The sequence below is a fragment of the Anticarsia gemmatalis genome, chromosome 1 (assembly GCF_050436995.1).
Source record: "Anticarsia gemmatalis isolate Benzon Research Colony breed Stoneville strain chromosome 1, ilAntGemm2 primary, whole genome shotgun sequence".
Taxonomy (NCBI): Eukaryota; Metazoa; Arthropoda; class Insecta; order Lepidoptera; family Erebidae; genus Anticarsia; species Anticarsia gemmatalis.
This window is the reverse complement of record NC_134745.1, coordinates 5,031,454-5,054,338: the sequence shown is the minus strand read 5'-3', so window position 1 is coordinate 5,054,338 and position 22,885 is coordinate 5,031,454. Positions and strand designations below refer to the sequence as shown.

Below are 22,885 nucleotides of genomic sequence, written 5' to 3'. Positions count from 1 at the left end.
TAAACTTTAATAGTTACCATTTAAATAACTTATGAGGAAACAAGAAAGCAAACTTCTTTACTACCGTTTAAGTAAAGTTATAGCAAAATTTTCCTTCTTGAATTATTTAAATGGAGGTATAAAGAAACAACAATGCTTAGTGTTTAATTTTTAATAATTTTAAGTACATAAAATAAACCTATCAACTAATTTGTATAATATATAATATGTATAATCTTAAATTAATTTGTTGTAATTTGACTTCCATTTGTTACTTTATATTCAAGAAGCGCTAGATTGAAACATTGGTCGCGATTGTTCGAGTGATCGTGAAGGCACTGTACTAAGAAATGTTTGTTAGATATGTATTCAGCTGTGACTAGCGCTTACAACTATCACTTACTGCTTATGTAAGAGTTAACGCAGTTGTTAGTATCGAGTTTTAACTCTGACAATTATGTACGATTTGTTCTGCGATTCACACCGCCTCTGGCACAATGTTGCTGTGGTGGAAGGGACTGCTCTCGTACGACATGTTGGACGCGTTCACCGTGACGCTGTGCAGCGGCGTGTAGCGGTTGAGCTTGGGCGTGGCCGGGCTCACCAGGTCCTCCGTCAGCTGCTGGTACACCAGCCCGCAGTCCTTCTTCGTGCGGTTCTGCTGACTCATGGCGGCGATGATGGTGTTGTATCTGATCTGCTTGCTCCTCTTGTGGCAAACCATCATCACCATCTTTGCGATGCCGATAAGCAGCAGAAGAACACCCAAAATGGCGATCGCGATCGGCCACAAGTAATCGTAGCGGCCGTGCTCTTCGCCCTCGATGGACTCTTGCAAGTAGAAGTTGTTCGAATCTTCCTCGTTGCTCTCCTCGTTTTCTAATAGATGGATGTCGATCTTGACACCTTTCCTAATCTCAGGATCCTCTGTGGTGTTAACGACGGCTGGTTTCGCCGCGGTGGTAGGTTTCTCAATAAGTTTGACACTTAGGTTGACATCGTCATCGTTGTCATAGTCCTCGCCGTCATCCTCGTCCTCGTCATCGTCGTCGTCCAGGGAGGCATCATCGCCATCATCATCAGCGTCATCTTTGTCATCATCATCGGCGTAGTCGTCCAACTTCGTGTCGTCAGCGATTTTGCCATCATCGAGGATGCTCTTCAGATCGAAGTTACCGTCGGCGTCCTTGTCTACTCTCTCCCAGATCTCCTCGTCGGACACTTGCAGCGGCTCCACTGCATGCGGCATTGCAGTTCCGCAAGTCTTGCGAGTGAGGAACTCCCAGCTGTACGTCTGAACGTCATCGTCTTTTTTGTCCCACGCGAGGTTAGCAATGCTGCTGCTTCCGCCTGCATTTGGTGATACTTTGCGGTTGCTCAACCAAGTCATGAGGTTCTCGAAGTCGCGGCTGCACGCAAGAGGGTTGTTGCTGATGTCGAGCGTGTTGAGCTTATTCAAGTGATCGAGTTCAGTTTGTTTGATCTCAGTGATACGGTTGTGTGAAACATTAAGGAATGTCAAATTGCTGAGCAGTGTCGCTGAGCGGTTCTTGTCTGCTTTCCATAATGACGTAAGTTCGGCGTGACTCATGTCCAAATAGGTGATCATGGGTGTGTGCACGAATACTTCAGCTGTTAATACCTTCAGAGGATTGCCTTGAAGATATAGTTTACCCAATTCGTTGTTCTTTTCGAAAACTTTAGCGTCCAATGTTGTCAGCTGATTGTAAGACAGATTGATCTCTACAAGTTTGGGGCACATAGTGAACACTTTGGGTCCAATCGTTTTGATTTCGTTATTAGCCAAATTAACGACGGATAGAGCTGAGAAAGTTTTGAGAGAATCATCATGGATCTCTTGCAGGCCACAGTTAGAAGCGTCGAACAAGTAAATGTTGAACTGATCGACGGAGCACTGGAATCCTTCAGCGGGCAAGTGTTTCAATTTCGGGTTGTTAGAGATTTTGAAAATATCTAACTCAATATTCTCTTTAATAAGAATACTTGAAATGAAGTCTAAGTCATTGTAAGAGAGGTCAAGATAGTTCAGTTCGACTAGTTTGTGGAAAGCTTGGTTGTGGATCTTCTCAATGTTGTTGCCGCTCAGGTTGAGGTTTGCAATGTACGTCATACCATTGAACATGGAAGGTCCAACAAACCTGATTTTAGTTTGTCCGGCATTCAGCGTCAGTAAGTCTGAGATCTGGAGTCCGTAGACTGTATCTACGGGGTTCCTTGAAATATGAAGAGTAGCGAGTTCATTGTTTTCAGAGAAGATATCATCTTGTAGAGACTTGATGTCATTATCACTGAGGTCAAGCTCCTCCAGGTCGAGCAGCTTCTTGAAGGTGTCGGGATCCATGTTGGAGAGGCTGTTGCCAGCTAAGTTCAGGTACATCAATCCGGGCATGTTACTGAATGTATTAGCCGTGATGTATTTCATGTTACAGTAAGAAAGATCGAGTTCTTGCACAGAGGAAGCATTAAGGAAGTAATCCTGAGAATCCGCGGCGGGGAACTTCAGAGGATTGTTTGACAAAGTAAGTAGTAACAACTTCTTGTTATGCGCAAATGTCTCAGAGTGTAAGATCTTCAACTTGTCGTTGGACAGATTGACGGCGTACAAGTTAGGTAGGCCGTGGAAGGCATTAGGTCCGATAAAGTCGATCGTGCTGTTGACAATCTTCACAGTGGTCACCTGGTGGAGTCCGAGTTTCTTGAAGATAAAGTCTGTTAACTGTATGGGGTACTTGGGATCGGCATTTTCAATCACGAGGTCTGTGATGTCATCGCCGAACTTCTGTGTGCCGATTTCAAGACGATCGCACCTAGCTGTTCTGTATCCTTGGGATACAGTGCAAATGCAGTCCCTTGGGCACGGCCTGTTCTCATTGTAGAGCACTTCCTGGTCGTCTCCAGCGTCTAAGTCATCGTACTGGAGCAGGTAGTTGTCGGCGTCTTCCTTCTTGTCGGCTGCCTTGTTGACTGGCTCGCTGAGTGCCAGCGCGCACACTGCCAGGAGCAGTACTAACTCCCGGGACCTCGCCCCCATGTCGTAGCGAACTCTGGAAACAAGAGACGCAACATGTTAATCACCGGCACAGCAATAATATTACATCAATTATGAGATTTTCTCGAAACACGAGGCCGATCACGTTTACAAAATACCTAACAGTAGTGTAAAACAATGGTCACTACAATTTCTTTTTGCGAAATGCTTTTGGTAAAGTAACAATGAGTTAGTATAACGTTCGAGAAGAACAATGAAAAAACAGTTTCAAATAATCCTTTGAGCGTCGTTTGAACTCACAGACCAACAGTTTCTATTAGTCAGATGTGTGGATAGTTGTATGAAAAAGTAAGTACTCATACGAGCACAGAGACAGACAATTGACATAGCTCAAAGTTCAGTATTCTTTAAATAGTACTTATAGTAATTATATGTATGTGTGCGCTAACGAAATAATCACGTGTCGTCCATAGTTGTGATGCCATCTCGACTATGACTTAGAATAAAAAGTATATGCGCGATATAATCGCCCGGTTATTGTTACTTTATACCTAATTCATACAGCCGGCGCACAGATGTGAGCCATTGTTCTAGTGAAATCTTATCTGGGCTTTGTCCATCTGTCGGTCGGCAGTCGTGACTTCAGACATGTGATACAAGGAGATTCTTTGTCGCATTACTTTGCGTTACGTTCCGCTAAACGTTCTTTAAGATAAATGTTCTACGCGTCAAAATAAGAAAGTTCTTTTTCAGTTAGGCGAAATTCAAATGTGATAACGTTAAAGTATTATCTGTTGAAATTCACTTTAGTGGCGCTATGTTTATGCGTATTCACAAAAAACTGATAACAGTATTACGTAGAATTAACCATAAACAAGCTTATTGTTTAACGGACACATAAAAAAGTAACTATTATCTACCGAATAATATCAAAAATATATATTTTGAATAAAATACTTAGGAATGTGTCTTCGTTATTACTACAAGTTATCCTCAACAAATCTGGTTTCTTGGTTACCTATTTGCTAATGATGTCGCGCCACTCATATTTGCGTGCTAATTGTAATTGTCAACAAGTAGTTCCTAAGTTCGTGGTTTATTCCTTTTGTTTAGAATTAAAAGACGACAGATTCAATTGAAAAAAAAAACTATTCAAAGTAAGATAAAATCAAAATATTTTAAAAGTGCCTGTCTGGTTTTGTAAACCAATATTTAATTAGCTTTATTAAATCGTAATACAGCTCAGCTAAACTCCTTAAAACATAAAGGCATGTTGTTATATACTTACATGTAAGCTGTAGCTAAGATCAAGTTCGGATATCAATGCTTATCGCATGTAAGACAAGTTTGGTCCAACTGTATTCGTATTGTAGAAAGTCAGGCACTTTCACGACAACCACAACACAATAAGTCACAGCACACAGCCACAAAATTATATTGGCTATTCGTTTGTTAGACCGAAGGACATTAAGCGTCTGATTACTCGCACACTATTACACTAACTTGTTTTGTGTCTGTTGAACGCGCGACGCGTCCTACCCCGAGCTCGTCTACCGACAGACTGGCTTCGTTTCAATTCAATTTTATATATAATTCTAACAAATCGGTATTTCGGCCCGATGACGATGATTCATGAGTTGCTAAAACATTTTGATGTTTGTTTACAAAGCCGAGGTCGCCTCGTAAACTACGTCTAGATAGTTTTCTTAATTGAGGGAAATATGGGGCGTTATCGATGGGTGTTACATTGTTTGGCGAGTGCGATCGGTCATTGATTCTATAGTATCAATATCTTTATATCTTTTGTGAGCGAGGTGAACGAAATGTGTTATCAAATTGACGAGACGAGAGAATCTCTGATAAGATAAGTACACGAGCGACAGTAAATATAGAACACTTGGTGAATAACATATGATCACCTCTGTGATTGTTTGTTCACTTTGTCGAGGTGTGCCTTTGAATGAAGTATGAGTTTCTAGAAGATATAAACAGCTCCTGCGTGTAGATACTTTACTATTAAGGCTGTGCTCTACTATAAATAAAAGAGCATCTGTATGCTGTTTTTCTTGTAGACATTTTAGAGCTTAAGTATGTTTATAACTACCACCTATTATTGAATTCACAGTTTTAAGACGTTTAACTTAGCATTACCTAATTGGCATGTATTCTACAAACTCAACTCGTGTTCTGTGTAAACGAACTAAACATAAACTAATATGGTCCGAGGAGACTCCCTGTAGCGCTTGCCTTTTTAGATAGCGGAATTCCGCTTAATAGCGATTTCTCAACAATTGGTATTAATGATGCTAAATATACGATTACTAACAATCTTGATACTTTGAATAACGTAAGTACGTATTAAACCTCCAACCCCCGGTTTCTGAGGTACGTTAGGCGGTAGTTTATCTATTCAATAGCGTTAAAACTCATATAAAAAAACAATACTGAATAGATAAACTACCGCTAAACGTACCCAGAAACCGGGGGCAAGAAATATAATTCCGTTTAAGAAAAATGTTTGAAAGTTAATCACAGTAAAGGTAAGAGAGAACAAGGTCGGGCATGATAAAAATAGCTCAAATAAAACTAGGCAAAATGTAAAAGTTTTAATTAGATAGAGCAAAAGCCAGAAAAGGGCACGTATTTAAAGTGGCTAGCTTTTATAAGGTTTTTCCACGATGAGTAATGTATTATTTCTTCGCTTTTCCTTGGTTAAACTATTATTTTTATCGAGGATTAAGTTAAAGCCTTGCGAGGCATTTTGATTTGAACACGTCTGGTTATGACGATTAATCGATACTTGTCTTAATACCTAACAATGTAAAAAATACCTTTTTGAAAGTAATAATTTGATAATTCGTTAAACATATCGCTAGCTAATATACCTAGTAAGTAGAATTTAGTAGGACTCTCATACTAAAGATTGGCTTGAAATAGCTTTATTCAGAGATAGGTGGAAAGAGAGAAGGAAGGCTTTTGCCCTGCAGTGGGACAATATGGGCAGATAATATATAAATAAAAAGTAGAATTTATCCGAAATAGAAACCTTCCGTTCCAATTACTTCAAGCGTACTTTATTAAGAGTTCGTTCTAACAGTGTTGGTTTCATTTCCCTGATTGTTATGCTACATATATGGTGATGACGATATTAGGCCTAAATGTGAGAGCGACCGAGCCTATAACCATTATCCCTGAATGGCTCTATAAACGAGGATCAACATAAAAATCTAATTTACACTTATTCACGACAAAGGGACTCCTAAAAGCCTTTGGTAACATAATTGAAACGAAAGGGAAAAGTATTATAGTGGACGTAAAAGTGATTTTTAGTTTTCTATTAAGGAAAGTGTTTGGTTACTCACCAACAGCAGTTATAGTAATTTAAAAATATGTTTCATATTAATACAGAGGCGATGTGGTAAGATGGATGCAAGACTTTGGCATTCTTTGAATTAAATTAAACCACATTAAATCAATAAAGAATATTGACAAAACGAAGCCAAATTTAAAACAGCAGACATTTTTACACGATATTTTCAATACAGATTCCAAGAATAAAAAAGATCCACCACTGCTCTTTTCTTGCTACCGTTTCTGAATGATCTTTAAAGAACTGACTGCTGCCTTAAATATAGCTTCAGTTAAACAGATTAGCTTGACTATAATAATGATTGAAACAAATACGAATGAACTGAAAAGTGATAATGACATCAAGACAATAGTTGTCACGTCATTTGTATGTTCTTTCTTTTGTCAGTGAGACTCGTCCTCCAGATAATTGGTCAGCAACGATTTATCGTATGCCTTATTGTTTCTTGGAATATCGCATTATAAAACAATGGGTTTTGTGCGGGAAAGTATTCAATGATTCTGAGAGACCGATTCAGGTATTGGTATTGTGTAAAGCCTATGTTGTCCGAATTTAGTCGGAATTGACGCACGGGGTACCGTTTGTACAGATTTTTTTGTTTGTTTAATCTCTGAAACTAGTAAACCAAATCCAATCGCCTTTTTAATGCATCTCCGATTAACTTGTTGTACTTCTTAGACCTGTACCTATTCGATAAGTATTTGAGCGAAAAGATTTCAAAAAGTATTTTTTCCTAATTGAAAACATTTTCTTTTCTACTTGCGTTAATAAACCTTTTGTTTTAATTCCAAAAGGCAAATTAACAATGCATATTCATTAAAGTACTGGCTTTTATACAGCATTGAATAAACAAAGGAATCTCATCACAAGTACGTTTTCACGTCAAAAAGACATCTTAGTATTGTGTTTCAAGTCCTCACGTATTGTCTAGATAAGATTATGTCATAGATCTAAATCTGTTTGACGTTATGTAACAAGTTGTGCATTATTATTTCCAATAAACACGCAAGTGGGACGACTAACTGTACGATAAAGTTCTTCAATTGACATATAAAGACTTATTAAATTTTGCCCCTCAGGGTTTTCCTGTCTGCGTTCTTGAAAAGAAATCAGGAGAAACCTGCCTTTGATAAATTGCTGTAGACTGGCTTCCTATTCACATTTCCCAGAATCAAAATCGTTTTTTTAAGACGTCCCACGCTCTGAAGATTTCTTGTTTCGTAGGTCGCGGAAAACTTTACAGGTTATTAATATTTTTTCTTTTTTTGCTAAGGGTGAGTCAGAAGGTCTCTCCACGATTGTATGATGGATTGATCAATATAAAAAGCACTTTTTAGACATTTTTGGCTTATTGCAAACTAAATATTAAACAATACTATGTCTCAAGTCATGACTAAGGAACATATTGTATCGTTACGTGAGTATTAGTGAGAAAGGTCCTATGGCCGCTGAGGCGTCCTTAACAAACTAACTTAACTTACTCGTAAGTGTGAAAATGATATTCTGCCAAACATTTCAGTACTCCTTATGACCGTGTACCTGATGACCGATTATAGCTTTAAGATATGCTGTTTGAAACTCTAATATCAACACATCATAAAATACATTTTCCTCCTTTGGGTAATAAATATTATAGATTCAACATTTGGGACTTTTTCCAAATCAATACCAAAAATCACATTATTCTATTATTTTTTATTTCCAAAAACACGCGCGTCATTAAAAACTTACTAGGTAGATATAGTAACTATAATAGTGACACATTTAAATCTAAAGATTTCCTTTACGTTTTCAAACGGTATTTATTTATACTTATAACACGATACTGGTTAATTCGTGCTGACAAAAGTCAGTGTGCGTAAAACTAGAAATATCGCCATTCTTTATTTTTACTGTTTCTCAATAAACTAGTTTTAAGATGTACGTTAGCAGACGTCAACGTGCAACTTTTTACTTGGAAGTACGTAAGCCGCGCGCGTCACGTTATTTACTAGCCGGTAGGAGGTCTGTCATACCAAAAACGTATATCGAGACAGATTTTTATTGTTATTGGTCCATCCTTGGCTTAACGCGTCAAGTATATGCACATCCCTACACGGCATTACAAACAATGTCGAATAACGATACCGAAAGCGACTTGGAAGCATCGCCGCATATTAAACGTCAGTTAGATAAATGAATTACTTTGCATACAATCGACGGTGGCCCCTGACGTGATAGCGCGTGCAAAAATGCATAGTCGGAACGTAGACGGAAAGACGTATTACTGACATGTATTTTTTATAATCCTGACCTAAATTAAATGATGGCGTCACGACGTTGTAACTTAAACTGTATCAGTCTATGAGTCATTGAGGTGTTTGTATTTTCCCGTGTAGTAATAATTTTCAAAATTATCCGTATCTGTTTATAAATATTTATTAATTCATAGGCTTTGATCGTGTGACCGAGTGGTAGAGTCGGTATTGTATGACCGTGTCGGTGAAAGTTTAGCTAACACCTTTCCTGAATGTTCTGCGCTATTTCTTGATGTCGTAGTCGATAAGATTTAGTTGGTACTAGTTATCTAACATTCGGGTACTTTCATATCGCTTTGAATACAAATTGGTCTGAATGCTCCATTTAATACGATAGAATACTTGGAATTATGAATTGAATGGGAAGTTCTTTAGACATCTTTCATCGTCTCTCATTCTAAAAATATTTTTTGTAAAGATTTCTTCGTGCGGAATCGCTTTAAAATGTACCTATTCAATTATCTAAATCTCTTTACAATGGTCGAATTTTGTATATGAAACCAATTCAAGATCTTTGCATTATGACATTTTGGTTTCTTAGCGTGGCAAAAAAGAGACTTTTGTTGGATTCATGACTACTTAGTTATTGTTACAATTATCATAAAATCTGCTATTATAGCTGATTGATTTCATGCAAACTTCGTTAGGTATGGCTCTATCACAATAACATAGTTACCGAGGGGTTGCCATGGCAACGGTATACGGTCTAGCACAATCTCGAGGCAGATTAGCTGCTGCATTAAACCGCTGGCAAGGAACACTTAACACAATCACCTGGTATAATGCAGTTTAAGCTTTACAAATCTTGCGAATTAGGATGAGTTTATGTTTAGTTTATCTTAATTGATTTTGTTATGAGTATTATTATCAGTTTTACTTAATCAGAAAAAAGACATACTTTGATACAATTTGCTACAAATATTCAGAGTTATCAGTTATTTTTGAAATTCATCAAAAGCTTAGTAAAATTCACATTACTTCTGGTGACTATGAGTGTAAAGTATGTATTATTTTAAGCCTGTTTTATTCTCATAAGGCCTTCGATGTTACGTATAATTATTCAGAAAGATAACGTCACTAACTCTATGATTTCATAATAACTCCCATATGCGTTTAAAATACCGATTATCAACGGAGGTCGCGTTGTAAATGTATATGAAGTGATTCATCTGCGGATTTAACTTGCGTAATATTGTGTCTGCCTTTGCAATATACCTAATAAAAATATATTTAAAAAGAAAATCTTTTTATGACAGTTTCTCCGTGAAAGACTAGCCTCTGCCCGCGACTTCTTCCGCATGAAAAGATTTCCCGGATATCAGTGTACCTAATAAATTTTATTAAAATCCATCAAGTAGTTTTTTCGTAAAAGAGTAATAAACATACATATTTACAAATTTTCGCATTTATATTATAGACAGACTAGACTCCAATTTTTAATTAGGCAGTGACAAAAGTATACTTTATTTTAAGCGTATAATTAAAATGTGTGTTGATGTCAATCGTGATTGCTGATCTGATATAAGGGTCAAGTAATCATTATTGGGTTTTCTCGCTGGGAATATACGCTTAGCGACCGCGCGTCAATCGAATTACATGATAAGAATCGAAGTAAGATTATTTGATAAAACAATCATTTTGAGACAGTCAATAAAGTGCTTAGAAAAATAAAAAAGAATTAGGCTTTATGCATTTTTTTTATATTTCACAATTGCTCATCTTTCTCTAACACGGTACATTTGATTCCGAGCAGCACTGGATTGCAACTGGAATTATCTGGAATAAACTTGAACGCATCTCAGTCATTCCAGTCTTAGTATTCCAAACCTGGAATGATTCCCTACTAAGGTAATAAGAACCGGACATTAAGTTAAATACGTGTAATTTATCTGCCCGATTTCTTTGGGAAAATACCATCGTAATTTGCTATTATAAGAACCAGCTGTTAATTCAAGCAGCAATGCGAGTGCGTCAGAAAAAACCCCTGTACACAATATTACTGGAATGTACCAACATCATGCAGGTAGATGTTATTCGACATTGCGTCTAGTTGCATACGTCAGTGACGTAGCAATATTACTTAATAAATTCTGATGATGACGTCAGATGTTGCGACATATTTTTACTTGCGGTAACATTAATGAGTTGTATTGATAATAAATGAGTGTTAACTATTCTTACTAATGTTTTAAATGTCAAATGTGTGAGTGTGTATTAATAATCAAGCATAAATGATGCGGTAGCTATAGATAGAGATGTTTTAAGGAAACAAATTAAAAATTTCGTATACCATGGCACGTGCATAAGCAGGCTTCATATCTTCTTAAAAAGAGAAGAAGCTAGCAATATTTAAAATGATATAGTAAGATGGGGCCAGTTGTATACAACGGTGCGTAAATGATCAATGAGGTGAGCAACCGGCGGTGAGGCTAGTTAGTAGATGGCTGCTCACTTAGGATATGTGAGATAGTCGAGCTTTTGGAAATGATATGTGTTGCTAACAAAATTCAATCACACTATTAGCCGGCGATGACTGGGAACAAAATCTATGACGGTGGTAGATTGTAAATCAAATGACACTAAGTTGACCTCTAAGCTAACAAGTAAATCGTAGAAATTCTTATTTCTTGAAGAAAGAAAGAATGATATATCTGTGTTTATCTTATTGATATTCTATTGTGCTGTTATTGATAAGAAATTGACATTGTCATTCACACACCTGATATCATAGAACAAAGCCGAAAAATGTAGATTATGGATGACTCAGTGAAATTTGATAAGACATCACGAATTAATGTGTGGTATACCACCATAATGTCTGCTGAACACCTGTAAATACAGTCCTTCACACTTTTATATGTTTATATATATATATATATGTTTTTTGAAGAACACCTTTTTTAATTAATATTAGTTATACTGTTTTAAATTTTCTTCAGAAATATTACTTATTACTGATACGATATATGAAATTTAGCATAACTTCTGTAAAAGAACATATAGCTCTACCAACCCAGTACATTTAAAAACTTTTCACAAAAGATAGAATTCAATTTTTACAGCTACCTTTAATTGATGACAAATAACATTATTATTTGTGTTTTGTGGTAATTTGTTGACGCTAACAAACAAATAACTTGAATTACTTAACTGTCATTCAGGTCTGTAAACCACAATTATTAGCATTCATAATATTCAAGGGATACTTAAGTACCTAATAAATTCTCAAAACATGGTTGCAATGGTTTTGTTTGATTTGCATAAGCTTATAATGCTTGGTAATTTAATCAAAACGAGAAGTGTCATTACAAAATTATATTTTATAATTATTAACTAAATCTAAGACCAATAATCAGATTATTTTAGAATGAAAGGCTTTTTTAGAGTTTTTATTAAAGTGTCGTTTATTTTATAAATTTAAGTGTCATATTATGACTTTGAAAAGGTAAGGAGGGGTGACAGCGGTATAAAGAATGATAGCATAATAATAACAAATTAGTAAAAAATACACGTTAAATCGAAGCAGTACTGTAGCGCGATTCTCTGTCACTCACTATCAACTACTGACAATCGTCTAGCTATAGACAAACTTAGTATGAAAATCTGATCAGCGCCTCTAGCGGTCATCATAGAAACAATTTATGCCGTACATTTTAAATGTCAAACTTTTGATACTTCATTGTACCGACTGAAGAGAATCATGTACAAATAATTTATACAACTAAGAAGATTAAATATTGAAAATAGTTGTTATTGTAGACAAACAATAATCTATAGATTAATCGGTCATTAAAATTCACGATAAGTTATTCTAACAAACATAATATTGCTAAGACGAGACGTGTTATGTAAATACGAATAATTGAATAATACCTACAGTCCTACATATTGTCGTGGTTTCTATTATGTGGTTAATAGAGAGGTGTCATCATATGTCTATTCTCTATCACAATATAAAATACATGAGGTAATGTTTACTTCATCGTTTTCAAAAACTAGTTGCAAGTGAATAGATAAATTCTAATAGCAAGAACGTTTTACGGATATAGTAAACAATACTTCTAACGTTCTAGAAGAATAACATGGGTATTAAATGCATGAATCTTTGGACGTAGATATTTCAGTTCTCAATGCAGCTTAGTACTAAAGTCTTTTCGCGGGGATGTTCTCAATGCGGCTTGGTACTGAAGTTGACTGTTTAGTGTAATTTATATTTATTCTTTATTCCAACTTTGCAGAATTAATATTATCTATTATCATCTATCCGACTCTACATTTTTGTACCATTAGATATAAAATAAGCCAGTAAATTTCAATAAATTCGGAACAATAACCTAAGCTCCACTGAAATATAATTTTATTGCTGATTCTATATCGATTTCAGGGTGTACTTGACTAGGTGCTATCGTCAACAAGTTCTTGATTTCGTATTAAAAACATTCCAATAGTTAGTCGCTGTTGTTCCTGAATAAACTCTCACTACAAATATTTGCCAACGATTCAGCGGTTTCCAGTTGCTTTGTATTAGTAATGATTTATCTAAAACAGTAAGTTATGCGTCAAAGATGAGCCATGTTTACCTTTTACATTGTTATTATGACTAGCACTTAGGAGTTAGGACCAATGTTCTTTTTTGCTTTCAGCCATTACGTACGTTTGCACGTACACTCAGGTCACTCAGTTAATGATCAACTGTTTCAATGAACTTTAATCTTTATGTCTGTATTGTCACGCGAATATAATTGCAAAATAGGTAACATGTATAATTTTATGTGATGTAAAAACATAATACACACCTATGGCCTCGTTCAGCTCTCCAATTACTCCTTCGTTAAAATCTGAAACGATAACAAAACAATATTAACTTCAAGTGAATATGCCAGCACATTTTCATAATTTTATGGAACATAAAAATTATCGTAGTACTAAACTACTGTTTAGTTCGCGGTTTTGGTAATAAAGTAAATTGTGAACTACAAACACAAAATAGAGCGGCGAATTTGTTAGCCCTATTTCATACACACGGTTATTAGTTATTACACGGAATCACTCGAAATGGCTGAAAACGTGTTACTGTCGTCATTTTTAAAAATAAAACGCGTATCGACAACTATCGAACAAAAGTAAAAGCTTCAATGAACATATGGCGCAGGTCACTGGCCAAATGATGGACTCCACGGCCCTCGCGCCGATTACTATATCGATTCATATAATATCGAGAATCGAGTACGCGTAAATTATATCGATGCATCGATACACGTAGCGCAGCATGGGCGGGGCTTATACAAGTACTAATACTAGAACTAGTCAGACCGGTGTGTTGTAAGTTATAGGAAGGAATATGAAGCTAAAATTCATTGCACAGTCATTGAATTTATTTTCATGCAGATCATAGGAAAATATGTTTGTATTTCACATTTGCAGGTAAAAGTAGTTGGTAACGAGTTGTGCAGAGCCTATCCTGTTTCTATTCATGTGTTAATGCAGTCCTTAAAATAGCTTAACGGCGTTATGGTTTCTCGGTTCGTTTTGTTTAGCTTTTCTTTTGTGCTGTTAGGTCATTATGGGAGAATGGGTGCATCTTAGCCCTGGGTAAGAATTAGGTAGACAATAAGAAAGCAATTAGGAACATTGGTTTTCTTTTGTTAACTTTACATCTTGTACTTAATGGGATAATAAGTTATTTCGTGTAAACTAAGCCCTTAAAACAGCGCAAGCTTAAGTTTTCGCGCTTTTGCTTCCTTTAAAGCCTGAAACTAAGTTATTACCCTACGAGAAAAAATAGACAGCTGCAGAAATTGGGAGCGCAAGATACTCTTAATCTGCAGCGAAAACTTAATTGTAAAGAATAACTACTCTATAACAAGTCAGCAATAAATGCCAATACGTTTTAACCAGGTTATAAGTTAAAATAATGTTCTTTAATTCCACGTAAGGCCTGCACAACTGTCGGAAGTGTGTGGTGTGAAGGAAATACGGCTGAATGTTGTGGTTAGGTGTTCCTTCACTAATGAATTGCGCGGCTGCCGTGCGGTTGTTACTCGGAACTTGGCCCATTTCAACTTTTACATTGCACCTTTGTTCGTATTAAGTTTAAAAGTTTGCCGTAAACACTGCAAGTTGCTTCGAAGTATGATGCAATTTTTAGCTTACGTTTTATCGTTGAAATATCTATAAGTTCTTTAGACGGTTCGCTCGTAAGATTTAAAAATACAGTCAGTTTTTAGAATACACTATAGGATAAAAAACTTATTGTTCTGTGCCAAAACATTATACATCAATTTCCGACTAATAACAAAATTGTTGTACAGACTAAAGAAGGATCATGTGTCTGATTGGCTGTAAGCTTCAAGCCTTCGATGTGGTCGCCTTGAATGTTGAATAAGGTCGTTAAATCTTGCCGCGACGTGAATTATAATGCATACATTTGCCTAACCGTTAATATCGTACCGAAACGGGCAGCATGCTGATTCTGAACGCAGATATACGAATACTTGTCGACTAAATTGACCAACCAGTTGTTTATTAGATACTCGTTTAATTTTGCTCCTAATTTGGTATTTTCTTACTTGTTTTAAAGTAAATTGTTAGATAATCATGGCTGTTGTTGCTCGCTACTCATGTTACACGTGCCAAAGTTGCTTCATTGTTTAGTTTGGTAATAACATTTTATTACAATTCATATTTATAAGTAGAGTCACGTTTTAATACACGAAAATACAACAGTAAATTGGCCCTACACATTATCGTGGGTACGATATTGCAGAGATCATTAAGTAAATATCGCGTAGGACTGTATTTCCAAGTACGTTAGCCTATAATCGTACTATTTTGATGAGTTTCCAATATGGTAAGGTGGCCTAGTCTTTAACCGATATGGCAGTGCTTATTATACGTCCAGACTGCCACAGTCACCATTCACAGAACCTTTTGACTGGTTTTAAACAGTGACGTCACAATACTATAAAGAAAGTTTCTTTCGTTGCTACAAGGAACTATTCAGTATTTGAAAGATCATTATTATAAAACGTGAAAACTTTTTGCTTCTACGTTTTTATGCTCTTACAAATAAATTAAGGAAATGACGGAAACCAAGTCAATGGTATTGACAAGACAGGAAAAAACTACGTGCTCTGTTGTAATGAGTATGTTTTTTATTACAGTGCCTTGTTACTAGTTTATCACAAGTAAATGCAATTCTAGCTTTGTTTGAATAAACACTATTTTATGCTAATGTTTGTGCAAACACTACTTCCAATAGTTTACGATGAATTCCAGAACAGCAAGGATATTTCAAGGAATTTATCCTTCGAGAAATTTCGAGAGCATTCGGAAAGCTGTACAGTGTCAGAATACAAAACAAATGTTTCATAAACACGGGAGTATTTTGAAAATACCACGTAAACACAATTGTACAGCTAAAAATAAATTTGTTGAATCATGGAGGCGGTGATATGGATTTTTCCATGTTATACGCCAATTTAGATGATTTATTCGTAATCTAGGTTTGCAAGAACGTCTCGTAAAAAACAGCAATTGAATACGGCTTTTTGCTCTAGTATCATGCGTCTCATTCTTTTCTCGCACAATGAACATAAGACAGAAAGGGACAAAAATAAACTGTAACGTTCAATCTACTTGAAACTGACTAATTGTGTACGGTAAATTAGTTTTAAATGAGTATAATTTTATACCAATTTATTTTAAATATGATGTTTTTTATCGTTTAAATTGGCATGACAAGAGGCAGACGGCATGTGCGCCGGCCACCTGATACCAGCCAACACACGACGTACACCTTGTGTACAGACCATTCACCTTGGAAAACTCTTTTGTAGTACATTTTCAATAAAGTCATAGCCCTCGAAAGCCTTGTACCTTTGTTATATGTTCATCGATCATCGATCATCGATTTATACTAATACGATTGTGTTTCATCGTACCTGTACTAAGTCTTTTTTTATTTTACGTCACACTTCACCAGCTGCGTTATCTCGGGCAACATTATAATATGATTACGAAATGAATAAACTAGTTCTATTAAACGTTTGATAAATCAAGATGTTCACGAATTACTAACGAATGATATTGTAATGTAACCCAGACCGTAACAAATCTCCGGCTCTGTTTCAATTGTAATAAATCTTTGAACATAGATTAAGATACGTATCACACACCAAATAACATCCGCAAATAAGCCTTAGTTTGTATGAAGATAAATTACAGAACCACTACAAGATTTAGTTCACCGAAATGCACGCCAAAGGAGGTTGTATGTCACACGTTTTATTATTATTTAGACTGTTCATTTGTCACTTTAGCTGGTGATTCCACCTGCGTTCTATATAAACCTATAAATTATGCTTTAGTAACATAATAGTGGTATTTCGACATGATCACATTACATCGCCTGCCAGGTGGCTGGCTCAGATATATTATTACCTAAATAAATGCAAATGAACGTATCGTCGGCGTGTTTGTCGTATTTGTACGTTTTGTTATGTGACAGACCTTGTTTTCACGGTCCCGTGCCGCCCCTTGAATTCGTAACGTTTCGCTTTAATGTCCGCCGATTTTAAATGTTTTGAACTTATTTCACCTAAAGCCCGATTCCAAGTTCATGTTACATAAATCGATGACGTAAGCGTTAGAATTAAGGTACATTTGATCAAACAGACACAAAAATAAATATATTTGCATAATTCTATCATAATGGGTAGTTTAACTCATTAATTACGTTATAATTGACACACACGTCAATTGTGTCGCTATGAATTTTCCCGGGTGTTATCATTGTCGCTAGTTGAAATTTATCAATGCACAAGTTTACACGACCTAGTTGCAGAGACCTTGTGCTTAATACGAGTGCAAGATGTATAGCAAAAGTATGAAAAAATATTGTGTCAGGTGGTAAAACGACAGTAGCATCTGTATGTAACACAAATGTCCAGTCAAACCTGTTCAAGGAGGCCGGCATGGCGGCAGTCGACTCGCCGTAATAAGAAATATGATACACATTTTAAACTCATTAGTTTTAATTTACGATGATTCTAAAATTTTATAAAGACGTTGAGGTCAGAACGTCTTGTATTAAATTGTATATTGCTACTATTTAAAATAGATTTAGCAAACACCTGAGGAACAGGAAATGTTGATAAATAATATTTATATCTAGGTATTAGTATTAAAATCATGCTCTACAAATCCCCGAGTTGTTGTAAAACGTCTAATATTTTAGAAAAAGGATAAACGAAGGAAGCCCTCTTCACGCAGATAATAAACATCATTATTATTTAATCTGAATAAAGTTTTAATCTCCTTTCAAGTCGGTAATAAGAGCTAAGCTATAGCGTCTATAAATAAACGCGTCTAGAACCTTTGAACGGAAACGCAGCACCAAAAGCTAATCCTTGCGAAGTGCATCGATTCCCGATACTGCGGCTGATTGCCGTTGAAAGGAAAATTGGCGCCTTCCACGAACTAAACGTCGTGCTATTAATCTCAATTGACATCATAGTTTACTATGCCATTATGTACGGCGCATGATTTCCTTGTAAGCAACAGTGTAATGGTGGATATTTGGAGCACACGCGTGCTTTCGTGTGCATAAACCACAGCTTGTAAACTTTTGAAATTTAGTTGGGATCAGCTTACAACAACATTTTCTGAACTGCACGAAGCATGCATTATAAGCCCTGTTTTGCTTTACATCTCAACTAGAATGTGAATAGTCAATAAACCTGCAATAGTCACATATTCTTAGTCATTTAGTACTAAAAATAAAAATATCATAGACCTTCCTTATAGATCAGAGGGATTCCCAGTGCATAGGTGATGTTCAAAAGGTCTTGAGAATGTGTCATGTAGATACAGTACAGTCAAGATTGATACTGGGTTTTTTTAATAGAACCAATGTAAAGTATAGATCTAATATCATTTGAATAACAACATTTCTTCAGAAGGTATATTGCCAAGCGCTTTTATAAATCTTTGCCTTTCATATGAATAGGTGAATATTACAACATTTATCTTCTAGAGAAAACAGTATTCATAGGCTTTGGAATCCTTAAATCTTACTGATCGTTTCCCGATTAGCGAGTACAATAGTCTATAAGCGCCTCAGCAGACATCGTAAGCTTCACTAAACAGAATTTACTCTCAGTCCCTGCCGTTAATTCTGCAATACAAAACCGACGCGTTAAACAACTGCCTAGAATTTGTAGCCCACCCAAGTTCGTGACGCAGATGTAAACAAAGAAATTCCTGTTCAGCCACCTACAAATATAAGACTTAGAACGATTCAGACTCAATTGAGCTGCAATTTAATCCCTTATGATTTCCTGTACATACGCCCCAGTTCTCCGTACTCATTCTGTATCGCTTACCACACTGCTTATTATTGCTATGTTATTTAGACCATGAGTTCTTAAACAGACCTAAATTGCGACTATAAACAGTACTGCAAATACGTGAGACCTATTCGATCTGAGCGACAAAAATAGCCAATTTCTTATCCATTATTATGTTAGTGTTTTTATCATTAAATTACATTTAGAGCATAAAAAGCTATCTTTCTTGTATATGAACACCGAATACTAGCAACGTATCATTCTCTACATTGTCTAACAGCTAACAAATTAATTCTATGGCGAGGTTTTTCTGTAACGAACATGAATAGATATCATAAATCGTCTTTTTTGCCTTCTCATTGTTATCAAACGGATCTTGAAATAATAATTCTAGTACTATTTGAATATTTTTCAAACCTTGTGGGTGGTTTCTGATCACAAATTTGAGTTTTAATGTAGAGCCGCTATCTAGGCACTCTAGATTATTACATAGGGAGCAGGTTTAATGTAAGTTGCCGGGAAACTTTCCGCTTTTTAGAATTGCTTTAAGAAGTCAGTGACTGCTACGTAAAGTATCTCATGAGATTGTAAAGAAGTTCAGAAGATAACTTTATTAATTGAAACATAAAGCATACACGACAAATCCTTTTTTCTTGAAAACAAAAACTTTTACTCCATTCCTTATAAAAATGTTACTATAATACTCTCTTTGACGAAAGACGATGCCATTTACAAATTGCAACGAAAATGTAGCTGCTACAAAGAGAATTTAAAATTACTAGACGAACTCTTGAAAACTAACAGTCTAACATTTTATACACGGTTTGTAAGCTTGAACAACTAGTCGGTTTCCGCAATGCGATACACTAATATACGGTACGTTTCATTGTGTCTATAAATGCCATGGCATCATAAATCGTGGCCCATGACGCGACACTGTACACTACAATAATCACGGTTTATATAAAGTGCTAAACTAACGGGACATTGACCTATATTCCATAGGTTAAATCATGGGCTCATATAGTTTTATACGATGCCATATCGTAAAATGTCTAAAAACATTCTCGATTTTACGTTCAGTTAGATAATACTGTATTTCTGGGAAACGTAGCGTAACTAGTTTTTAGGCACCAACCTGGTTCTCTAACCTACAAAGGAGTATAGATTCTAATTATACTTTTTCACGATACTTACCTACTTTTTCAATGCTGTAACGCTAATTGCTGGAAAATTTATATCGCGATGGCGAACAAATTAAAAGAAATATCAATATTTATTGAAACAATTATTGTTCTCTACGTTTTTTGCAAGCTTCGCTACCTCTTTGGTATTTTTAATTATAGAGCGAAAATTACCTATAATTATTCGTATTGTGTGTGGTCGCGTGCCTAAGATTAAAAAAAAAATTACTTCTTAAACTAATGTGTCATTTAAATTCAATCATTTATAATAGGGACACCAATTCGACATTCGTAAATTAAGTATGATTAGAATCTCATTGGTATACATTGATTTTTTTTCTATAATGTCAAAGTAGGTCGTATGGCGATAGCAGTGTGATTTTAACGATGTGACTGCTCATAAAGATGGCTGTCGTGTTTGCATTCGTGCCTTTATTGCCTCGGCCGATCGTACGAGCTTAGTTAATAGACATGTTACTATCAAATATATTGGTGGACTTTCTTTTGCCTAATGATAAACGATAAAGATTTTTATCAAACAAACAACTCTCTATAATTTCATGTCTCTAGGTTACGCTGCCATTGTTCGAGACCTCGATTGTAATATTAAAATAAAATGTTCTAAGTTCTTTCATGAATAACATTGAGGTAACGACCGGCAGTGTGTTCATTAAAACTTTTGAACCAGCCCTTGAGACTTTGTCCTTACACATTTAGCAGTCTACACATGAAGGTAAAAAGGAAAACGAAGTTTCGATATTAAAATTCGTACCGTCACCAATCGATGACGATAAAATTCACGGAAAGAACAATAAAGAACTTGTGACAAATGGATTGGTACTGTGATAAATGAGACAAAATGTAAGCCTGTTTAATTATATAATTATAAATCACGTCGTACGTCATTATATGCCTCTCTTATGACGTTGATCACTTATTTAAACCGTTCTAAAGTGGTCCGAGTTTGTACTCTTAAAACAACACAGCAGCCTTCGAGCAAAGGAGGGTTCCCTAGCCAATGTTTACGCTACGTCAATAAATTAAGAATGACCATGACAACTTTACTTAGCTTTCAGTTTTTCATCAAACCATAAAATTTACCTCTTATTATTCAATTATGACGACACCATTTACATCATTTTTATTTATGACAAATGAATAAACCTTCATTTGTATCTTTATTAAAGGAAGATTGGTTCTAATTTCATACTCATCTAGAACCGTTAGAAGTCAGACGTCATACAAAACTAGGTAAGCGTTTGTTTCGACATTGCGAATAGCTAGCAGTTTGAGTCATCACTCGTGAGTGCCAATTTCCTTCAATTGACTTCTATAGTGCATAACAAGATAAAGCCAATGTTTGTTCCAAGACCAATACGCAAATGTTGGCTGTAAATAAGGAAGATTATAACTGCCGCTTATTCAGAAGGTCCGGCAAGGAATTTTATGAAATGAACAGTTAAAAGTAAACAATAAAATGTGAAAGTTTAGACGTTTGGATTGTTAATGTGATTAAGACTGACCGGATTTAGACGAACTTTGGTACATAAATTGACAAATCGAGCACTATGTATCATAGGATAATATTTCACGTAAATTATAGGCGTAGGCTGCTTAATATAAACACTTATGATTTGTAAAATCTCCTGCTGTGACGTCCCACCCGTGAGCGTCAAACCTTATAGCGAAATGTCAACGTTAAAATTGATTTTTATGATAAATACTCAGAGTCGTCACGGTTGTAACGTTCCGAGGCCTATAAAGGTCTATTACGGTACACGCCCATCCGATGACATTAGCCCCCAATTCGGGTCAGAGCCCATTCGTCCCCTAAGATTCGCACCCTGTGCCCACTCGTCCCCTGGAACTTTTGAGGGGCCCATTCGTCCCCTGAAGAATATTTATTTTTATTCATTCCTTTAATATAAGTACATGTATATGTGTATACTGCAGCTTGATAGTCCTGGTACAGTCGCGCAGAAAAGGCTATAATAAAAAATATAGTATTTCGGTAACTACAATAACAAAAAATGACTAAAATCACATTAATTATTGAAGATTAAACAAATCAACATTATTTTAGTACAAAACTAATCTTATATTTGTTTTTTCATTTTAAATTAATAAATATATGCATAGCTTTTCCATGCAGTGGCCTAGTGAAATTTGATTTTCAAAAAATTGGCTAATTATGCGATTTATTCTCGCTTCATTTTCAATCGATTCAGGAGTCCGATTATTTGTTTGGACACCCCTTTGCACCTGATCCTTTGATGAATTTTTAACAAGCCATTCGTAGTGAGACAATCTTACATCGTAAGCCTATCGACAGGTTATATTATTATCATGACGGATTATCATTCATCATAGCTCTTTTTTCAATGATCTGTTATGATTTATTAAATTAATTCCGTTAATAAACTGTTCACAAGTGTATTATGTTAACCGTTTCTTATGTAAAATATAGCTAATTTTATCTCAGGGGACCAATAGGCACCTGAATAGGTGCCGAATCTTTAACTTATATTGTATATATATTAGAGGGGACGAATGGGTACCTTAAAAATAATATTTTTTATTAAAATATTAATTGGTCCCCTACCAGGAGACCAATGGGCACCTATGTAGGGGCCGAATCTACAACTTTTATACTAGGGGACGAATTTTAGGGGACGAATGGGCTCTGACCCATTCTT

The 22,885-nt window shown here is 35.7% G+C and overlaps 1 protein-coding gene across 3 annotated transcripts in view; it reads right to left on the bottom strand.

Moving 5' to 3' along the window:
* Positions 1-135: 135 nt before the first annotated feature.
* Gp150 (leucine-rich repeat domain-containing glycoprotein 150) overlaps positions 136-22,885 on the bottom strand; it is a 43,125-nt gene continuing 20,375 nt past the window's right edge. For 2 of the 3 annotated variants that reach the window (XM_076114093.1, XM_076114101.1), the window contains exons 2-3: positions 13,453-13,494; positions 136-3,044 (exon numbers count right to left, since the gene is read on the bottom strand). In XM_076114093.1, coding sequence (XP_075970208.1) covers positions 458-3,031 — 2,574 coding nt within the window. In that variant the 5' untranslated portion in view covers positions 3,032-3,044; positions 13,453-13,494 and the 3' untranslated portion in view covers positions 136-457. Of the gene's footprint in view, positions 3,045-4,277; positions 4,554-13,452; positions 13,495-22,885 lie in introns of those variants that run through there. The other variant, XM_076114110.1, reaches the window with a different exon arrangement.